At 45.2% G+C, this 20,472-nt stretch overlaps 2 protein-coding genes across 2 annotated transcripts; one reads left to right on the top strand and one right to left on the bottom strand.

Moving 5' to 3' along the window:
- Positions 1-795: 795 nt before the first annotated feature.
- eme2 (essential meiotic structure-specific endonuclease subunit 2) lies at positions 796-4,245 on the top strand (the record flags this gene model as incomplete). The annotated part of the gene is made up of 9 exons (XM_080542465.1): positions 796-1,157; positions 1,693-1,811; positions 2,192-2,313; positions 2,402-2,494; positions 2,584-2,714; positions 2,933-2,990; positions 3,297-3,412; positions 3,602-3,791; positions 4,090-4,245. 9 exons carry the CDS (start codon positions 796-798, stop codon positions 4,243-4,245), a joined length of 1,347 nt encoding a protein of 448 aa, XP_080398591.1.
- A 1,276-nt stretch (positions 4,246-5,521) lies between these two features.
- Positions 5,522-20,122, bottom strand: spsb3b (splA/ryanodine receptor domain and SOCS box containing 3b; the record flags this gene model as incomplete). Its single annotated transcript, XM_080542464.1, has 7 exons — positions 20,028-20,122; positions 17,155-17,281; positions 15,868-16,063; positions 15,165-15,352; positions 14,931-15,033; positions 14,642-14,767; positions 5,522-6,069 (listed from the first exon to the last, which is right to left on the bottom strand). Exons 2-7 carry the CDS (start codon positions 17,272-17,274, stop codon positions 5,522-5,524), a joined length of 1,281 nt encoding a protein of 426 aa, XP_080398590.1. The 5' UTR covers positions 17,275-17,281; positions 20,028-20,122.
- Positions 20,123-20,472: the final 350 nt, after the last annotated feature.

Here is a 20,472-nt window from a genome sequence, read left to right as displayed (position 1 = left end):
ATTTGTGTATGTATTTGTGTATGTTGTTTAAAAAAAAAAAAAAAAAAAACTGTATGATTATGTATTTGTGTATGTTGTTTTTTAAATAATAACAACAACAAAAAAAAAAAAAAACGGGGAACATAGAACAATTTTTCGGAAGCGGGGAAGCGGGGAACATAGAACCCGGGGAACATAGGACCCGGGGAACATAGGACCCGGGGAACATAGGCATGCTCCCGTAGATTTGATCTGAAATCCCTGGAGAACAAACACAACAAATGTCATTCATGCTTGTATCATCATTTGCACAATTCCTCCCAAATATTGATTTTATCCGCTCCACTATTAGCTCCATCTTTGACTAGAATTACATTTATACTTGCATCCTCTGTGGCTCAGTTGGTAGAGCATGAGAGCATAAGTTGTGGGTTTGATTCCCGCTGGGACTATAGCCTACTGAAAGATGTATGCAGTAGCACTCACTGCAATGTAAGTAGCTTTGGATAAAGGCGTCAGCTAAATGGCATATATTAAATGTAAATAAATCTACGGCTTAGTCACAGGTGGTTCAGCTTGGGTTAACACTGAAAATACAATATAATATAACCCATGAGATTTATAATGAGGAGAGCGAAATACGGAGCGCGCTTTGAAGTATGTCCCCGATAGCACTCCGTTGATGGTGATTCTTGTTGCCAGAAGTGAAGTCCCACATGGAGCGGTGTTGTCAGTTTGAAAGGCAAGTTCAAATGCGGCTAAAGAAGTGTCTGTCGTTTCAGTCCGCTGGCTTTGCGTTGTGAAAGGGGTTGAAAGATGTCTGTCCTGAAAAGAGCCCAGACATGGGAGATATCAGAATCTGAGGAGGGAGAAAGTGATACCGAGATCTCCAATACCAAACCCTCGATCAAACGCAGTCTCATCACCGAAACAGCTGCCGTCAAGATAGAAATCACCAAACAGGAAAATAGCGATGATGACAAAGACTGTGAGCCCGAAATAAATAGTTCAGCGACCCGAATCGAGTCGAGGAGTGAAGACCCCCTGGTGCCTCCGGGACGCGCTGGGTCCAGGACCCCCAGTCCGGGGAGAAAACGCCGTAGCAGAGAGGAGGTGGAGGCGGACAGACGGAGAGCAGAGGAGCGGAGAGAGGCCAGAGAGACACTGCGGAGGGAGAGGTACATAAGGAAAATAAGATGCTTCCAGACTGTATCCAGAGACTATTTCAAGTTAGACAGAGTAATTACGAACTCAGAGGAATATGTATGTTTATGAAAACAAAGATTAGAACAAATGCAAAACAAAGATGTATAACAGTTAAAGGAGTTAATTTATGGAATACTTTTGAAAAGGAAATGAAAATGTGTAGTACACTAAAAGGATTTTAAAAATTATTTTAAAATAAGATGATTAACAAGTATAAAACAGAGGTTTAAATATCGTTTTTGTTTGGTATTTTTTGAACTTTTTGTTGACATGCGTAAGTGAAAATTTGTTTATAAAAGTATCAATGTTTTGATTATGCATTCATGGGGGGACATGCATACATGTAACAAGGGTAGGCGCAATAAGCCACGGCTTCAGCCTACACCTTTTTGGTCCTAGTGTTATGAATTGTGACTGTGTACATTTTTAAAAATATATATCTGTATTGTGAATTGCATAGGGGACCAAAATAAACATTCTCAATCAATCAATCAATCAAAAAAAAAGGGCCAGAGAGAAGGAGGAGAAACGGCAAGAGCAGCAGCGGAGGAGAGAAGCGGCGGAGCGGCTGAAGAGCCTCCGACCCGAGAACTGTCTGAAGAGTCTCACTGTGTGTGTCGACCCAGGTGAGTACTGGTGTGGATGGGGGGGGGGACCAGGGTTCAGGTGGTTACTGGTGTGGATGTGGGGGGGGGGGGGACCAGGGTTCAGGTGATTACTGGTGTGGATGTGGGGGGGGGGGTGGGGGACCAGGGTTCAGGTGATTACTGGTGTGGATGTGGGGGGGGGGGACCAGGGTTCAGGTGATTACTGGTGTGGATGTGGGGGGGGCCAGGGTTCAGGCGGTTACTGGTGTGGATGTGGGGGGGGATTAGGAGGAGACCAGGGTTCAGGTGGTTACTGGTGTGGATGTGGACATGTGTGATGATCACGATGTCTCTCTCCTCTCCATCTTTCTCTCTCTCTCTCTCTCTCTCTCTCTCTCTCTCTCCCCCCCCCTCCCCAGCTCTGATCCAGGATGAGGGCTCAGACGTGTTGCTGGGGAGCCTGTCTGCGTTGGACTGGAGGTTGACTATTGAGACCCAGCAGGTCCCCCGCGGCATCACCTGGACCAGAGACCTCCCTCAGGTTGGTAGTGTGGCCTCCAGGGGAGGCTGGTGGAGGTAGAAATTGGAGGACGGGCTCATTGTAACCTGACATTGTGATGTGTTGTCAGGGAGAAGATAGCTATGGACCGCTGGAGGAGGACCAGGTGGTGGTGGTGTTGAGCCTCTCTGACTTCATGGACATGGCACTGTCAGTCAAACAGGTCAGACCCCCCACCCCCCTCTCTCTCTCCCTCTCTCACCCACTACTACTACACTCAGGTGTGTGAACATTCATGTGGTGTTTTCCCAGACTCTGCAGGGTGATGATGATGATGAAGAGTCAGGGCGGGTGTCGTTCCTGAAGCATCTTTCTGAGTGTCTGAACCGCAACGGCAAGACGGTGGTCTCTGTCCTGGTGATGGGGTCCCACTCAAACACATGGTCAGTGTGTCAGTGTGTGTGTGTGTGTGTATGTGTGTGTGTGTGTGTGTGTGTGTGTGTGTGTGTGTGTGTGTGTGTGAGAGTGTGAGAGAGTGTGAGTGTGAGTGTGTATGTGAGAGATATCTGTCTGTCGTGGAGTGGCTCCTGATATCAGTCATTAAAGGCCTACTGTAGGCTTTACAGTTTGTTTTCGTGTGTGTGTGTGTGTGTGTCACCAGGACTGGGGCTTGGACAATAAGATCTCAGTTGGGAATGACAGATGTGGACATTGAGGAGGTAAGAGTTCAGCTCCCCTGTGGTTCAGCTCTGCTAGGTCTGTGGTGTCTGTCTCTCTGCCTCTCTCTCTGCCTCTCTCTCTCTGCTTCTCTCTCTCTGCCTCTCTCTCTCTGCCTCTCTCTGCTTCTCTCTCTCTCTCTCTCTCTGCTTCTCTCTCTCTGCCTCTCTCTCTCTGCCTCTCTCTGCTTCTCTCTCTCTCTCTCTCTCTGCCTCTCTCTCTCTCTCTGCCTCTCTCCAGGTGTTTGTCTACCTGCAGCTCTACAGGAGTGTGTGTGTGTGTGTGTGTGTGTGTGTGTGTGTGTCCAGGTGTTGGTGTACCTGCAGCTGTACAGGAGTGTGTCTGTGGTGTTTCTGGATGGTTGGCAGGAAGTCAGCGACCATGTGTGTTCCGTCACCAAGTCCCTGTCCAAACGACCTTACAAGTAGGACCCTACTCTACTGTACTCTACTCTACTGTACTCTACCCTGCTCGACCCTACTGTACTCTACTGTACCCTACTCTACTTTACTGTACTTCATATCATTAGTCAATGAGAAGCTTCTCAATAAACTCATTTGTGTGTGTATGTGTGTGTGTGCGCGTGTGTTTGTGTCTCCTTCCCTCCCTCCAGACAGCTGACAGAGCAGGGGGATCTGCCGTTCTGTGTGTCGGGGTCGTGGGCCAGCGGCGTGCGTGTGGAGCGTGACGGGGCGGGCCTGGGCCAGGTGTGGAGCCGGCAGGTCCAGCAGCTCAACAGAGTCAGCCCTGCTGTGGCCACAGCCATCACCACCGCCTTCCCCTCACCACAGATGCTGCTGCAGGTACCCCTGGGTGGGGAGGGTAAGCTGGCCGAGGTAGACATGGGAGGACGGCCTCATTGTAATGCGGCGTTGTATAGTGTTTGATACCATTCCTCATTTCGTTCCGTGCATTACAATGAGCCAGGCCTCTGATTTCTACCTCCACCAGCCTCCCTTGTCGTGCTACCCTTACACCATGTGTCCCTGTCCTGTCCTGTCCTCCCCTGTACCCTCCTCTCCTGTCCTGTCCTCTCCTGTCCCTCCCGTCCCGTCCTCTCCTGTCCTGTCCCTTCATGTGTCCTGTCCTCTGCCCCCCCAGGCGTACGGGAGGATGGAGTCAGAGGAGGAGAGGAGGGGGCTGCTGGCTGGGCTCCAGGTGACCAGCGGAGGGAAGGAGAGACGGATCGGACCAGAGATCTCAGCCCGCGTCTATCGCTGCCTCACCGCACAAAACCCCGAACTGGTTCTGGACTAACCTAGACCATTCTGGAGTAATCTAGAACATTCTGGGTTGATCTAGACCATTCCGGACTGACGATTTGAAGAAGACTATTTATGACTTGATGTAGACTATTCTGGAGTAGCACAGACATTCTTGGACTATAGTGGACTAACAGATATAGACCGGGACTAATCTGGACTAAAGTGACCCTGCAACCTCTCCTTTCAAAAGCACTTGGTTGCTTGTTTACATGAGGGGACCTGAACGTGCACACAAGCTGAAGCTGTGGTCCTGGTGAACAGAACCTGCAGTAGTTTACATTTCATCTACCTGACCTTGTTATCAGTCAATGATAATAGAATATAAGTTGTACATAGAAATTAATAAATGATTTAATGTCTGTAATATATGATTCAATGTTTGTTGAGAATTTAAATCAAAGTTTTACAATTAATCTTCGACCTTTCTATTGGGGAATGTATGAGATGTCATGAAACTGTAATCCTTTATGAACTTTATTACATTTTAAGATCATTGCTTAAGGAAGAAATACTGTACACACACAGCATGAAAAATCAATTGATTGTACAATATGTAAAGCATGAATGAGATTATACAATAGTCATGAATTAGTGATTATATAATAGTCATTAATATTATACAACAGTCATTAATTAGTGAATAACTGCAAAGTTAGAAACCCAAACTGACAGATCTCCTCCAGTGCCATACGAGGCCATACGACGTGCCTGTGTTACGTCCTATTGCACGGTAAAAAAACACATTTACAAAACCTTAATAAAAAAAAAGCTCCTTCGCCGCCCCATAAGTATCACCATAGCAACATGTGTTTACATCTGTGGTTGCCAGGTCCACTCATGCTGATCTAGCTCCAGAGCTGCTGTTATTATGTCACCAAGTAGCTGATCTGGCAACCCGGCTACAGTCTCCGGGGTGATCCTGACTCCAGATCGTTGAAAATACTTATCTGTGCTTGCTTGCGTTAGCCTGGTGCAATTGAACCAATGGGAACAGTCCCAAAAGACTCAACAAACGCTCAAAGTATTTGAAAGAATTGTAATACTATTTGACCTAGGGCCGGTATGAATGCGATGAATAATGCACATTGTTCTAATTCTCTGCAGCCCATAGCTGGGGTGTCACCCAAGGTCAAACAGCGAGACACTGAGGACCTCAGCTCTGATCCTCTTAGCGATGTTCCAGTGCTGTCATGGCAACAGTAGAAAAGATGCAGAAAGTGGCAACTGAATCTAAGAGTGGGGGGGGGGGGGGGGGGGGCTAGGGGGGTTCATGTCCAGCGACACCTCTTCCTCTGGTAATCTTCTGAGTCAGAGGAGCTGCCGTCAGAGTCACTGTCTGGCGTGGTGGGGGGGCAGGAGCTGTCTTGCAGGGTGGGCGGGCAGGGGCAGGACCTGCCTGGTGGGGTGGGGGGGCAGGAGCAGGGGGAGGAGGAGCAGGCACTCAGGTTGGACAGCAGGCTAGAACAGGGACAGGGGCTGGGGCTGGGGCTGGGGCTCACAGGGGCACAGAGGCTCGGGGCTGGGCTAGGCTCTGTAGGAAAGTCCCCAGGCTGCTCCAGGCCTTCGGAGGCCTGGTTGTTGAGGCTGAAGACCCAGCCCAGCTGAGTGTGGAGCAGGCTGCGGAGGCCGGGGGGCAGGGGCAGGGCGGTGAGGGGGTCTGGGCAGGCGGGGAGGTGCCGGCGCAGGCGGGTACAGCACAGGTACTGCAGGGAGGTGGGCGTGTAGCAGGCACGGATCACCTTCATGCTGCTCTTGGCCGCCGTGGAACACACCATGGGAAACAACTTCTTATTCTGCAACCTGGAGGCAGCCACACCTGGGGGTGGGGAGAGAGAAACACACAGGGTCAAGGATAGATCTAGAGCAAATGCAAATGCCACTGCAGCACTTCATGAGTTCGTAGAGAAAAACACTATGGCTGTGTCTCATTTACATTTGACATTTTTGGCATTTAGCAGACACCTTTATCCAAAGCGGCTTTACAGCAAATACATTTGTCTAAGTAAGTGAATCATCTATCCATCAGTCATCATAAGAAAAATGAATATATGCTAGGACCAGGGGCCATTGGCGATCACAATGCTAGAAGAAGGAAGAATTACTTTTAAATGTTTTTTTTTGTTTAGTTTATTTCTCAACCCAAAGGCTGCTGCCTCTACATCTCAAAGGTATTGTTATTGTCTGAAAATAACTGAAAAAGAATTTGATTAAGCCTGCGTTTGTAAATTCGCCAGAGTGCACAGTTCCAGTGTGTCAGTGATTCAGACCAAGTGATTTGATTGGACAAGAGGCATTCACGTGGACACTCCGGCGCTCTCAGAGCTAATTTACGAACGCGGCCTATGATTAGACTGATTTGAGAGACTCTAAGGTATCACACGTGTTCTCGCAACACTTGATTCTTGTTGCTAGGCTACAATACAGTGCGTAGCTAGCTAGCGAACTAGCGATTAGCAGTTACGAACACAAACTTTGTAGGCAATGCTATGCTACTAACTGAGTAGCTTGCTAGCAACAAGGAAACAAAATACATTTGGAGGGTGTATTTTCAAAAAGTAGTGTCTATTTATTTCAGGAATTGTAGTGGAAGAACTCCTCATATTCATTGTTCTCTGCCGTTTTTTTTTTTTTAGAACGTTAGCATTTCGCATTATGGGGTATCCTACCGGGGTCATCCCTATGTTCCCCGGGTCCTATGTTCCCCGGGTCCTATGTTCCCCTGTTTCTTAGCAAAAAAAAAAAAAAGGGTTCTATGTTCCCCTCTTCCGAAAACTTCCGAAAAAGGGTTCTATGTTCCCCGCTTCCGAAAAAGGGTTCTATGTTCCCCGCTTCCGTATATTCCCCGCCTGCCGTTGTGTCAAGCGACCCCAGGTGTCGTTATGTAGTACTGCATGTTTTTTTTTTTTTTTTTTTTTTTTTTTTAAACAACATACACAAATACATAATTATACTGTTAGTTTTTTTTTATTGTTTTTTTTTTTAAACAACATACACAAATACATAATCATACTGTGGATTACTATGTGTACAACATTATTATATGAACAAAATGATTATATGTACAAAACCTTTTGTAGGTAGGACACTATTGGACCTCGGCCCAAATCTAGTACTGAACCTGACCCCCCATGCTAAACCATTTGGAAGTACAGTATACTAGGACTCCAATTCAGACACACTGGGGGGCTGTCACAAATCTACTAACTCTAATCAGCCTGGTCTCACACGGCAGACGTCAGAATTCGACGTTGATGGACAAACATTAATCTGCTCTATTCATACATTAATCTGCTCTATTCAGACATTAATCTGCTCTATTCATACATTAATCTGCTCTATTCAGACATTAATCTGCTCTATTCAGACATTAATCTGCTCTATTCAGACATTAATCTGCTCTATTCAGACATCAATCTGCTCTATTCACACATTAATCTGCTCTATTCACACATTAATCTGCTCTATTCATACATTAATCTGCTCTATTCAGACATTAATCTGCTCTATTCAGACATTAATCTGCTCTATTCATACATTAATCTGCTCTATTCATACATTAATCTGCTCTATTCAGACATTAATCTGCTCTATTCACACATTAATGTCTTCACAAATGACCCAACTCTGATAGTCTTTATATCAAATCTGAGAATGAAATTCAGTATGCTAATTATAAAAGGGGTATGCTATTGATAATATGAATGAATGAATCAATGAATGGTCTTTATTGTCATTGATATAGTACTGGTTTACATAAATAAAGGCTATGTACACTATCCACTATACTATACTGTACAAATAAAACACTGTGCTGTACTCTATGCTATGCTATACCTATTCTAACATTTCCTATTCTCGGCAACCTTATGTACCCTAGGGTTGTCATATTGCACATAGTGTTATTGCACATTCATTTAAAGTGTCGCAGTTTGCAGGCTTGAAATGTACATATCATTGTAGCATGATATGCTAAATGTAGCATATCATTTAGATTGTTTTTAATGTATTGTTTTAGATAATTCATTATTTTAAAATATTATTTTCTTTAGATAAACAACTAAAATAAAAAATCTAAATTAGATGCTATTGATACTGCATAGAAACACATTGATATAATAGATAGATAGATAGATAGATAAATACTTTATTTATCCCCGTGGGGAAATTCATTTTGCCGCGCCACTCCACTAAAAACCACACATAACAACACAACACAACATAAAGGACAGACAACAACACTGGGCCAGCCATGTACAGTATATAAAAAACAGTGAGATCTGATATAAAAGTGGATTAAAAGGATGGCTATAGTTATTTATATTAAAATACTAAAAAAGTGATGATGGTGATTAAAATAAATAATAAATACAGATTCAGGAGCCTTGACCCCGACTGCTACTTTAGTTGCCATTGAACAGTCTTAGTGCAGCCGGGATAAATGATTTTTTATATCGCTCCGTCCGTTTCAGGGGACAATGTTGCACTCTGATATTTAGTGTGTCTCTGTTGCGTAACATCAGTCCAATCATGGGCGGGCACCGTGATTGAGAAAGGATTAAGAAAGGATTTAAAATTGTGAAAGGAGGAGACACAGAGGGGAAAATGTTCAATGTCAAAATGTTCATGCCAAACTAATAACATTTAGGGCCTGATTTACTAAGATCCCAAATAACGAATACTAATTGAAGTTCACACACAGGGGAAGTTGAGATATACTTGTTTTCGGCTATACTTCAAATAAGGCCCGCTATCTTCTACATTGGAAAGATCAACAATCCTCACTGCACACCGTTAGTAGATCAGCCTGCAGATGTAGAACCAGTTTGCACATTAATAGGCCATTAATAGGCTAATAAGTTATAATTCTGTATTTTTGTTCTAGCTTATCATCGTACTCTGAACGATGCTGTCCAAGTGCGCCATCCTTCACTTTGGAAATTCCTTCGGCACCTGAAGGATCAGCAAACGCTTGCAGAGGGTAAGCTGGGGATGGCAGACAGAGGCCACGCTCCCCCAACAAGGAGACGGAAGTGGAGGGAGTTGGAGGCCCGTCTACTGAGGCTGAAAGGACAGTACATGCAGGGCCTCAGAGATCTGGCTTCGTACTGGAGGGCTGTCAGCCGTAGCGTCCGTATGGGCTAGATTTCCACATTTATTTTGATAGCACTTTGGCCTATGTTGTTGTTATTATTATTGTTATTGGCCTAATTGTGTTATTGTTATTATTATTATTATTATTGTTATTGTTATTATTATGTTATTGTTATTGTTATTGGCCTAAATATTGCTATTGTTATTATGTTTGTTGCTGTTTGTTGCTGTGCCTGACTACTAAAACACTAGAGTGAAAGAGACTACATCTCTGTATGCCAGGATCCCCCGAGGATTTGATGTGTGAAAGAGGATGTGTCACACTCTATGTGCTACGGAAACTGGCTAGTTACTTAGGGATTATATTATGGGATATGTGACACTGTAACCTAGAGACACACTGCGCTGTTACGTGACGTCCTGCCAATGGGATGTACAGTATTGTCTCAGGTTGGCATTTTGATGCTTGGTCTTGGAAACAAACACCATGTTTGCACAAACATAGTTTTTTTGTTGTTGTTGTTGGTTGCAATAAAAGCCTCTATTTTGGATTGATATCTCTACTGTATTTATTTGATTCCGTTTGACCAAAATATAGAAAAAATATTTCTTTAATCCATGCATACAATTGCAAATGTTGGGCCGCTACCCACACGTTTAGCTGTGTTGCTCATTTCACAAATGCATGATCCTTACAAGTCATACCTCGTTGTAAAAGTGACTAATCAGCGGGTCATTCCACTAAAGGTGGATCAGTATAGCGGCGCTCAGGGAACTCGAGATTGGAAATCAAGCCTCAGGTGATTCCTCGAACGAGGATCAGCCTTGTGTCATCAGTGTTCACAGAAGACAGGCTTACAAATCTTCGATATGGGCGCGTGCACGCAGACATAAAAAGCCCTGAAGTGTCGATCTGTCGAAATGAAGATACTCCACTCTGCAGGGGTACTACATTTGCGCAGCATTCCGAATTATTGATTTTTATGAAGACGGAAAAATAAGATGTAAAATAGTGCAATACTGCCGCAATTAACAAGGCGAGGGGAATGGTTTGGCAAGAAATTGCTGACCGATTAAATGCGTAGGTCATACTAGCCCCAGTTATTGTTATATGTTCATATTTTAATAAATGAATATTACTACTGTGGTCAGTGGCGGCTGGTGCCCAAAATTTTGGGTGGGGCACAGCAGTGTGGCGGGGGGGTCCTCTTTCGCGCGCGCAGCGCGCGCGAATTTTTATTCGCGTGCACGAATTTTTTCGCGTGCACGCGCATAAAACACGCACTGGCATTACAACCACTGTATAATTTCAACTTTCACCCTTAAAATGACCGTGTGGGCCATGGAGAAGTTACCCTGTCAACTACAGACACTGAGGTGGAAGAGTGACCGGTCTATGGACGTCAGTACGGTCCAATACCCAGTGTCAGACAAGGAGGAAGTCTAGTCAACAAGGCTAGTACAGGCCTCACAGCTACACTCAGGTTAATAAAGGTAGCAGATGAATATGTGTACTATGTGTCTGTGTGACATGGCTACATCAATGAGCAGAGATGAATGCTGCAGTCAGTAGTACAGTAACTATCTATTTCATAGACACATGATGGATGATGAGGGAGAGTGATGGTGGTCAACACATCACAGCAGGTCAACACATTCAATGATGTATCACAACCAGACCATGTCAGAAACACAACCAGACCATGTCAGAAACACAACCAGACCATGTCAGAAACACAACCAGACCATGTCAGAAACACAACAATGCATTAGCTGAGTTAAAGAAAACCAACTCTTACCTTTGATGACAGAACATGAGCCGTGTTTACCCGTACCTCCGCCTTGCCCCGCGCATATTGCTATGAATAATTCGAAGATAGGTGCTTGCACGTTAGGTGCAAGGCTGCTTGGTTAACCCATTAGCGGGAACATTATTAGTTGCACAAAATAGGCTGATTTAATTGACCATGAACATCAGAGACAGACATTACGAATCTTCATTTAAAATACTCCGGAAGCCCGAAGTCCGGAAAACCGGAAGTCGGGAGTCCTCAGCATAATGCATTGTCTGCAATACAACCGGAGATTTCTTGGCCAGGGCGCACAAATGTGCGTCCCGTCCAAGAAATAGAGACAGCCAATTGGAGCGCTGCTACAGCTCACGTGTAAGCCAAAAGTATTCGTCCTGCCATAGACTTGCATTGACACGGCGCCCCGCGTTCTCTCCCTATGTATTTTAACAGTGAGTTTTACACACACACACACACACACACACACACACACACACACAGATAAAAATGTTTATTGTATTGGAGGATTTTTAATGAATGCTGATAGGCGCCGACAGAATATCAGCCGCATTTTGTGAATAAACAATGTTTATTTAAAAAAAAACGTTTACAAATCGCAACCAGGAAGTGAAGGTGGGGGCGGCGCCCCAGCGCCCTCTATCGGCCAGCCGCCACTGACTGTGGTGATATCCGCAGCAGGCTACAAACCGTCATATCGCTACAATGGCCTAGTGGTATTGACTGCTGCCATAGGATTTAATCGTCATTTTATATCAGTGGTTCGAATCCCTCTTCAGGCGCACTTTTTACTGCATTTCGTTGTCTGAATCTAATCTAAAATCTCATCTAAAAAAGTATTGTAGGCTATAAAATTATGGTGCAGGCTAATTTACAAGAACTGACACGATTACAATGGTGTTTGAAACCTTTGCATGAAATCTTCGGTTAAATGTAAAAAAAAAAAAAAATGAATGACTTAGTCAAGTCTCGAACTCGCAACCTTTGGAACTCCAGTCCGCAGCCTTAACCACTACGCTAGCATGACAGCAATGCAAGTTGTTTCTTTTTACACTCTTTTCTTTATTGATATATCGATTTATCTATCACACTTTCAAAATATCAAGTTATCTATCACACAATCAAACTATCTATCGATCGATCACACTTTCAAAATATCAAATTATCTATCTATCACACAGTCAAACGATCTAATCTATCTATCTCGTGTGAAGTGGGAACTAATATTTCCTAGGGAGGAACTATCGTTCGGGATGTAGTTTCCGCCTGTGAGCCTTTTTTGACGCGCGTCTCACTATAGCCTGTGTTTTCGATTTCGAAGACGTCACTCACTGTGCTACGAAAACTGGCTAGTTACTTAGGGATTATATTATGGGATATGTGACACTGTAACCTAGAGACACACTGCGCTGTTACGTGACGTCCTGCCAATGGGATGTACAGTATTGTCCCATAGGTTGGCATTTTGATGCTTGGTCTTGGAAACAAACACCATGTTTGCACAAACATAGTTTTTTTGTTGTTGTTGTTGGTTGCAATAAAAGCCTATATTTTGGATTGATATCTCTACTGTATTTATTTGATTTCGTTTGACAAAAATATAGAAAAAATATTTAATAATGTGTATATATATATATATATATATCACTGGTGTTCTTTTAGGAATATAAGATTTTCAATTCCATCTCGAAAATGATCTATCTAGGGAGTTATATAAAATGCTGAGACAATACTATGACATTCATTGTGTTCTTCATTATTTCCAAGTCATCTTAAGACCCCCCCCCCCAAAAAAAAAAAAAAAAAAAAAAAAAAAGTCAAACTCTCATGCAGTACCACATAACGACACATGAGGTCGCTTGACACAACGGCAGGCGGGGAACATAGGACCCTTTTTCGGAAGCGGGGAACATAGAACCCTTTTTCGGAAGCGGGGAACATAGAACCCTTTTTCGGAAGTGCGGAACAGGGGAACATAGGACCCGGGGAACATAGGACCCGGGGAACATAGGCATGCTCCCATCCTACCTACCAAAGGATGCCTGCCAAGGTACCTTTAAACTGGTCTTAATGAAGGCACAGTGTAACTGTCATAGTAAAGATGTTCTTATTTTCTTACTGTAAAAATATTCTTATTGTAATGTATTGTACATATTGAAATGTATATGTTATTGTTGTACAATTATGTGTTTATTTTGTTTATCTAAACGTGTACGTGTTGACGTCACCTCGCTGTTCACGTACCGTGGTCTCGCGATGAGACGGGATGTATATATATAACTCGTGTAGGCGTCTTCCGGCACTCATGAAGAGAAGTTTGATGTGTAAGACGGTGTTTAACTATTCTAGCTGCACCAGAGGTTCTGAGTAGAAGGCGCACACGGTATGTTGTTGTTTTGTTTGTCACTGTTTTACTGTGCATTTTGATTTAAAGTAATTTCTCACATGTATGTGAGGTCGGAATGCCGTGCTGACTGGTTTCAATGTGTAATTGGTGTTTGTTTCACTTCACAGTTTTTCACGATGTTTGTGTGTGTACGGTGTGCACACAAAATAAATAACATCAGTACAAGAATCGTGGGTTGCTTGTCTGTCTATCAGAAGAATACCAAACTGGAGCAGTTAAACACAGACACCTTCAGACTGGTCTTAATGACGGCACAGACACCTTTAGACTGGTCTTAATGAAGGCACAGACACCTTTAGACTGGTCTTAATGAAGGCACAGACACCTTCAGACTGGTCTTAATGAAGGCACAGACACCTTTAGACTGGTCTTAATGAAGGCACAGACACCTTTAGCCTGGTCTTAATGAAGGCACAGACACCTTCAAACTGGGCCTAATGAAGGCACAGACACCTTTAGACTGGTCTTAATGAAGGCACAGACACCTTTAGACTGGTCTTAATGAAGGCACAGACACCTTCAAACTGGGCCTAATGAAGGCACAGACACCTTTAGACTGGTCTTAATGAAGGCACAGACACCTTTAGCCTGGTCTTAATGAAGGCACAGACACCTTCAAACTGGGCCTAATGAAGGCACAGACACCTTTAGACTGGTCTTAATGAAGGCACAGACACCTTTAGACTGGTCTTAATGAAGGCACAGACACCTTTAGACTGGTCTTAATGAAGGCACAGACACCTTTAGACTGGTCTTAATGAAGGCACAGACACCTTTAGACTGGTCTTAATGAAGGCACAGACACCTTTAGACTGGTCTTAATGAAGGCACAGACACCTTTAGACTGGTCTTAATGAAGGCACAGACACCTTTAGACTGGTCTTAATGAAGGCACAGACCCCTTTAGACTGGTTTTAATGAAGGCACAGGTACCTTCTGAATGGGCCATGCCTACAAATGCAGATTGTAACTCCATCCCTTCAAACACCGCCTTAAAATGACAGTATCCTCCCTGACTGAGACACAGCCTACATGAGGACGACATGTACCTCTGGCTCCCACTAGCTGTAAGGTATCCTCACCTATGCGGCGGCGGTTCTTGTAGAAGGTGAGGGTGCCGTGCCAGGTGTCCAGGTGCAGCCCGATGATGGAGCCCTGGCTGAACCTGGAGGAGAAGGCCACCTTGGACCCCTTATGCTGCAGCTGACCTGGGGAGGGACACGCTCACACATGAGCTGAGGAACAGAAAGGAGGGTCTCTAGTCCTCTGTAACACACACACACACACACGGAGGTTACACACACACACACACACACACACACACAGAGGTTACACACACACACACACACACACACACACACACACACACACCTGTGTAGGAAAGCCCCCAGCTGTCCTCGTCTGAGCCCAGCATACTGCAGAAACTGTGTCTGTATTTCTCCAGGTTTACCTCCGCTGTTCCGATACCCACCATCTACACAGGGAACACCACACACACACACACACACACACACACCTCACAATCAGTGACATCACCTTCAATATTCATAACATCGCCGTGACGACGCGGTGGGAATCAACTCCTGTCAGCGCTGCCATGCCTACCATGTCGGTGCCGTAGACGGGCGAGGTCATCTTGATCTCCCAGAAGTGCTGCCCCTCCGCCAGCGCCTTGGTGCCGCGCACGGCGGCCGTGCCGCAGCTGTACTCGGCGTGGAAGCTCACCTTCCTGTCGTCACAGCTCAGGACCGCCCCCGGCGACCGGCCCCCCTCGTCCCACGCCCAGTCGAATCCTGCCAGGGAGAGAGAGAGGCGGAGTTAACGGGCGTCTGAGCCTCCCCTGTACTACACACACTGATCATGTCCCACAGTTGAACCCCTGGACGGGGAATCACTGTTAGCAGAGATAGACTTCTGTATAGTATACAGGCTACAGCACTTATACTATACATGCTACATACAAACACCACCAACACCTACACACACAGCTTAGCATAACACGCACACACACACACACACACACACACACACTGATCATGACTCACACCTTGTCAAACACACAGAAGCAGTGTTACCATAGCTACAACTAGTCTTATCTATACCTAGTTATCTAAAACCGTATCTTGCACCGTGTCAAAACCTGCCACCACACCTTACAGTGTAAACAGCAGGTATGCAGTACATCCATATATACCTTGACAAAACATTTCATGGGAGACATTCTACACATACAGGACGCATGCTCTATATAAACACTAACCATTGGGTTAGAGTTAGGGTTACCACACACACACACACACACACTCACCCTGGTCCTCCTCTCCACAGAGGCAGTGGCTGAGCGGCTGGAGGCCCTGCAGCAGAGCCCCGGGGCTGGGCTCCTCCTGGGGGTCGCAGAGGCAGAAGGACTCCCCCGTCACGGGCACCGTGTCTGGGACGGCGTCAGAGTCCACCACGGCCGGGAGGATGGCCAGGTGGTCCACCTCAGACTCCACCTCGCTGATCTGGGTAACACACAGGGGAGACACTAGGCTGGAGGAGGATGGAGAGACTTCCATGGTCCAGGGCTTAGCCTCTGAGAGCATAGCCAGGTAAGGGCCTCAATGCTGGGGGGAGGAGATCCAGGAGGAGTGGGTGTAGCTTAAACCCTCCTTAGCTGGTTGTACGAGCAGAGCTTGGATAAAGGCACGCCAACGCTGACTTGATCGGTTCAAAATACAAAATCAGGTTTCTTCCTTTCTCCAGAACTGTGCTTGCCGATGTCTCTTGTTCTTATGGAAGGTTCTGATGACTGTTGTATGGTTGTTCCACAAGCTGACGGATGGGCAATGTGAAGCCTCTCTGGGTCAACCTCGTCCCCAACAAACTGTCGACACCTCCGATTGGAGAGCTCACACCCGGTGCCAGCAGGTAAAAATAGAACCACGCCAAAAATACCACTGTGAACCCCTACACGGCCATTTTGAGAATGTTGGATCCCCCCATGGAAAAGTACTGGAAGTGAAATCCTCAATGGCCACGGCTTCTCCTGTTACTCCTTCCTCTCCTCTCACCCTGTTCCCCCTCTCTGCCCTCCTCCCTCCTTCTCTCTCCTCTCACCCTGTTCCCCCTCTCTGATCTCCTCTCTCCTTCCTCTTCTCTCTTTTTTTTCCTCTTTTTTTGTTGTAAACACATGGTGTTATGCTGAGTCAGACTGTTTTTCTTACCACAACTTGACTGTGTTGCATTTTATTTGCTGTGTTTGCTTTATTTATGCTTAACTGTTCAAAAGTCAAAAGTCTCTCTTTCTCACACACACTCTCTTTCTCTATCTCTCACTTCCCCACTCCCTTCATCTCTGCCTCTCTCTCTCTCTGTCTCTCCCCATCTCTCTCTCTCTCCACCCCTCTCTCCTCCTCTCTCTCTCTCTCGCTCTCTCTCTCTCTCTCTCTCTCTCTCTCTCTCTCTCTCTCTCTCTCTCTCTCTCTCTCTCTCTCTCTCTCTTTCTCCCACCCTCGCTCCCTCCCCCCATGCTCCCTCCCTCCCTCTCTCCCACACTCCCTCCCACATTCCTCCCTCCCTCCCTCACACCCACCCTCCCTCCCTCTGGTCTCACCTGAGTGCTCTCCTCGCTCCCCTCCTCGCTCTCTGACTCCGGAACCATCTCCATGACGACGGCCTCGCGGTGTTCCCCGGTCCAGGCGTAGTGGCGAGCGCGGTTGCCTCTCCTCAACATGGCTGCTCTGGGAGAGGAAACAGGAAACACACGTTGCTATAGCATCTGACAATTGACAGTCTGTCAGACCTACAGCCTGACTGCAATTACCACATCTCTGGAGATCAATGCACTACATTTAAGTTACAATTTAAATATATCTTCTTTTAATCATAGTTATTATGAATTAAATAATTCATTCTTATATCCCATTTCTATTCAGATGACTGAAAGATAGATAGGTAGATTGTCGACTACTTAACTGCTGTGACTAACTGCTGTGACTAACCTCTCTCTCTTTAACTAACGCCTCTGGTCTTTCCCTCTAACTACCCACTGTGACTAACCTCTCTCTCTAACTAGTCTCACTCTAACTAATACTGTGACTGGCCTCTCTCTAACTAACCTTTCTCTCTTTAACTAGTCTCTCTCTAACTAACGACCTACTGTGACTAACCTCTCTCTCTTTTACTAATCACTCTCTGAACTAGTCTCTTTCTTTAACTACCATAGTCTCTCTTTCTGTTAACTAATCTCTCTCTCTTTAACAAGTCTCTCTCTCCCTATAACTTCAGAATCAGAATCAGAACTTAATGTATTACATCCAAAGTACACAAGAATAAAAATCTTTGGCTTAGGTTCTTCAACATTTGCATTGCAGCAAGATACAAAATCACAATAATAGAGTAAAGTAAAATAAGTAAGTAACTTGTAGCCACTGTGCCTAACCAACCCCCCTCTGGGACAGGGATCACTATTCCACTGAAAACAACACCAACACAACATATCACACACTCAGAGACCCAGTTAGGATAAACTCTGGAACACACACACACACACACACACACACACACACACACACACACCACACACCACACACGTGCACACGCCCCACACACACACACACACACACACACACACACACACAAGCAGCAGGTGTGACCTTTAAACCCCACCTCCTAACCATGATATCATCTGACCCACTGACCGGGGAGGACCGTCATAAACATTATTAACTGGAGCACCTCCACCACCTCCCACTGCTGACACACACATACTGACATACTCACTAGGGCACAGGCACACACACACACACACACACAGATACACTCACTCTGGCACACACCTACACACTCACTAGGGCACACACACACACACACACACACACACACACACACACACACACACACACACTGACATACTCACTAGGGCACACACACACACACACACAATCTAGAATGTTATAATGCTATTATTTGCCATGCAACCAACTTGTCAGTCGATTGTTGTAATTTGGTATTATTGCTCTAGGCACAGCGACTATGGTCAGCCATAGTCGGCGCCCCTGGAGCAATTAGGGGTTAAGTGCCTTGCTCAAGAGCACATGCAAGGTCCCTCCTGAGGACGGGATCTGTGTCTTGACCTGAATATCTCGACCTTGCACATGACAACAGCTCAGCCTGCATGGTCAGGGTCAATCTCAATGTCACTCAATCAGCATAAAATAATCTCTCTAAATAACAGAATAATCATAACAGGACAAAGCCAAATATCTGTCTCTCTCTATCAACACACTGACGGTCACCTCTCCTGTGTGACTGGCCAGAGCACCTGATTCACTGACTATGCAGCATGGAACATTACACCTTCTTGTTTCCACACCACATGAAACACTGACGGTAAAACCGCCAAAACAAGACTGAGACTAGAAGACAAGGAAATCAAACAGACATGAAAACATGTTCAATCTTCAGCTTTGTTTCTGATGTTTTATGTCTCAAAAATAATAATAATCAGGTGCTCGAGTACAAGAACTGATGGCCTACATTCCTTCTATGGTGGGTTGCTATGGAGAACAGCCTGCCCTGCACCCTGTGACACGACCTGGCACCGTGAACACACGACAGACAGAGGAGGCGGTGACGTGTGATCCAGCGGGTGACGTGTGATCCAGCGGGTGACGTGTGATCCAGCGGGTCACTGCCACACGGTCAGATTAGCGCGTCTGCTGCTGCCGCTCACGTTCATAATGGAGCTTAGCCCACATCCTGACCTGCAGCACCGCCGTCAGCGATGGCACACAGACACAGGTCCGGAGATCAGGACCTCTGGGTGGACCTCAGAGACCTGGCTATCTCGTTAGGTTAGACTTCTTCCAACGGGGATGTTAGGTTGCCCATTGTCATCGCGTGTCGTGAAACACTTCTCCAAAACTCAACTAACCCCAACCCTGATTTAGTGAAATAAATTCAATAACAACGTTTTGCAATACTTCCACTAAGAGCGTTGCAGTAAACGTTTCTGTCTCAAATCAGGATTGTCCGCAATGCATAACCAAATAGCCTGGTTTATTGAACCTATTGCACTTTAGTTACATGTAACACAACACATACACTGTTAGTTCCTACATATCAATTACATAGTACAGTAAGTATATAAGTAGACTACTTGACAGTGTTTTTGTCATTTCATATAACTTCTTACAGGTATACAGTCACTTAAATTGTGGATAACATTAGTCAGTGGAGATGCATTGAAATGAGGAGCAATCATACAGTGATAGGACTCGATACAGTCTTTAGTTTGTATCTGATTGCATTATTGTTCCCCAGGCTGATTTAGAATAATAACACCTATTTATCAACAGTCATGTTGTGAAGTCAGACAGTGAAGACTACTCCACACACCTGAGGTCCGTCAAAAGATCAAATAAAAAGTATGTATCTCACAATCCCAGTGTAATCCAGAGAGAGTTGTGACAAGCATGCTCTTACCGTATAGACGTCTTCTTATGAACTATTTGTCATTCTTATGTAACTCATCCTCCATGCCAATGCTCCCAGGTCAGACTGACAGGTGCAGCGTGCTATCAGACAGGTGTGTGAGGACGGTGACCTACTTCTGTCTCTGCACGACGGACGTAAACAGTCCAGCGACACGCCCCCACCCAGCGCTGATTGGACAAGGCTGCTGCGTGGGGAGGAGTTTGCGTCCATGGGAATTTATTAACCTCCTCATGTATCTCCAAGTAGAGGAGAAATACAATAGTGACTTGAAGATATTGTCGGCAATAATAATATCACATTTTAAATGCCAAAACGTTTACTATTTACTATAATGTTTACTATTCTTTTGAAACTCTTGGGTGTAATGTTTACTGTTAAATGTGTATTGGTTATTTAATTTAGGTTTATTTGTAATTTCACTTGCTTTGGAAAT

Source organism: Nansenia antarctica, assembly GCF_963989245.1.
Source record: "Nansenia antarctica genome assembly, chromosome: 11".
Taxonomy (NCBI): Eukaryota; Metazoa; Chordata; class Actinopteri; order Argentiniformes; family Microstomatidae; genus Nansenia; species Nansenia antarctica.
The sequence above is the reverse complement of the archived record's forward strand: the minus strand, read 5'-3'. Positions and strand labels throughout refer to the sequence as shown.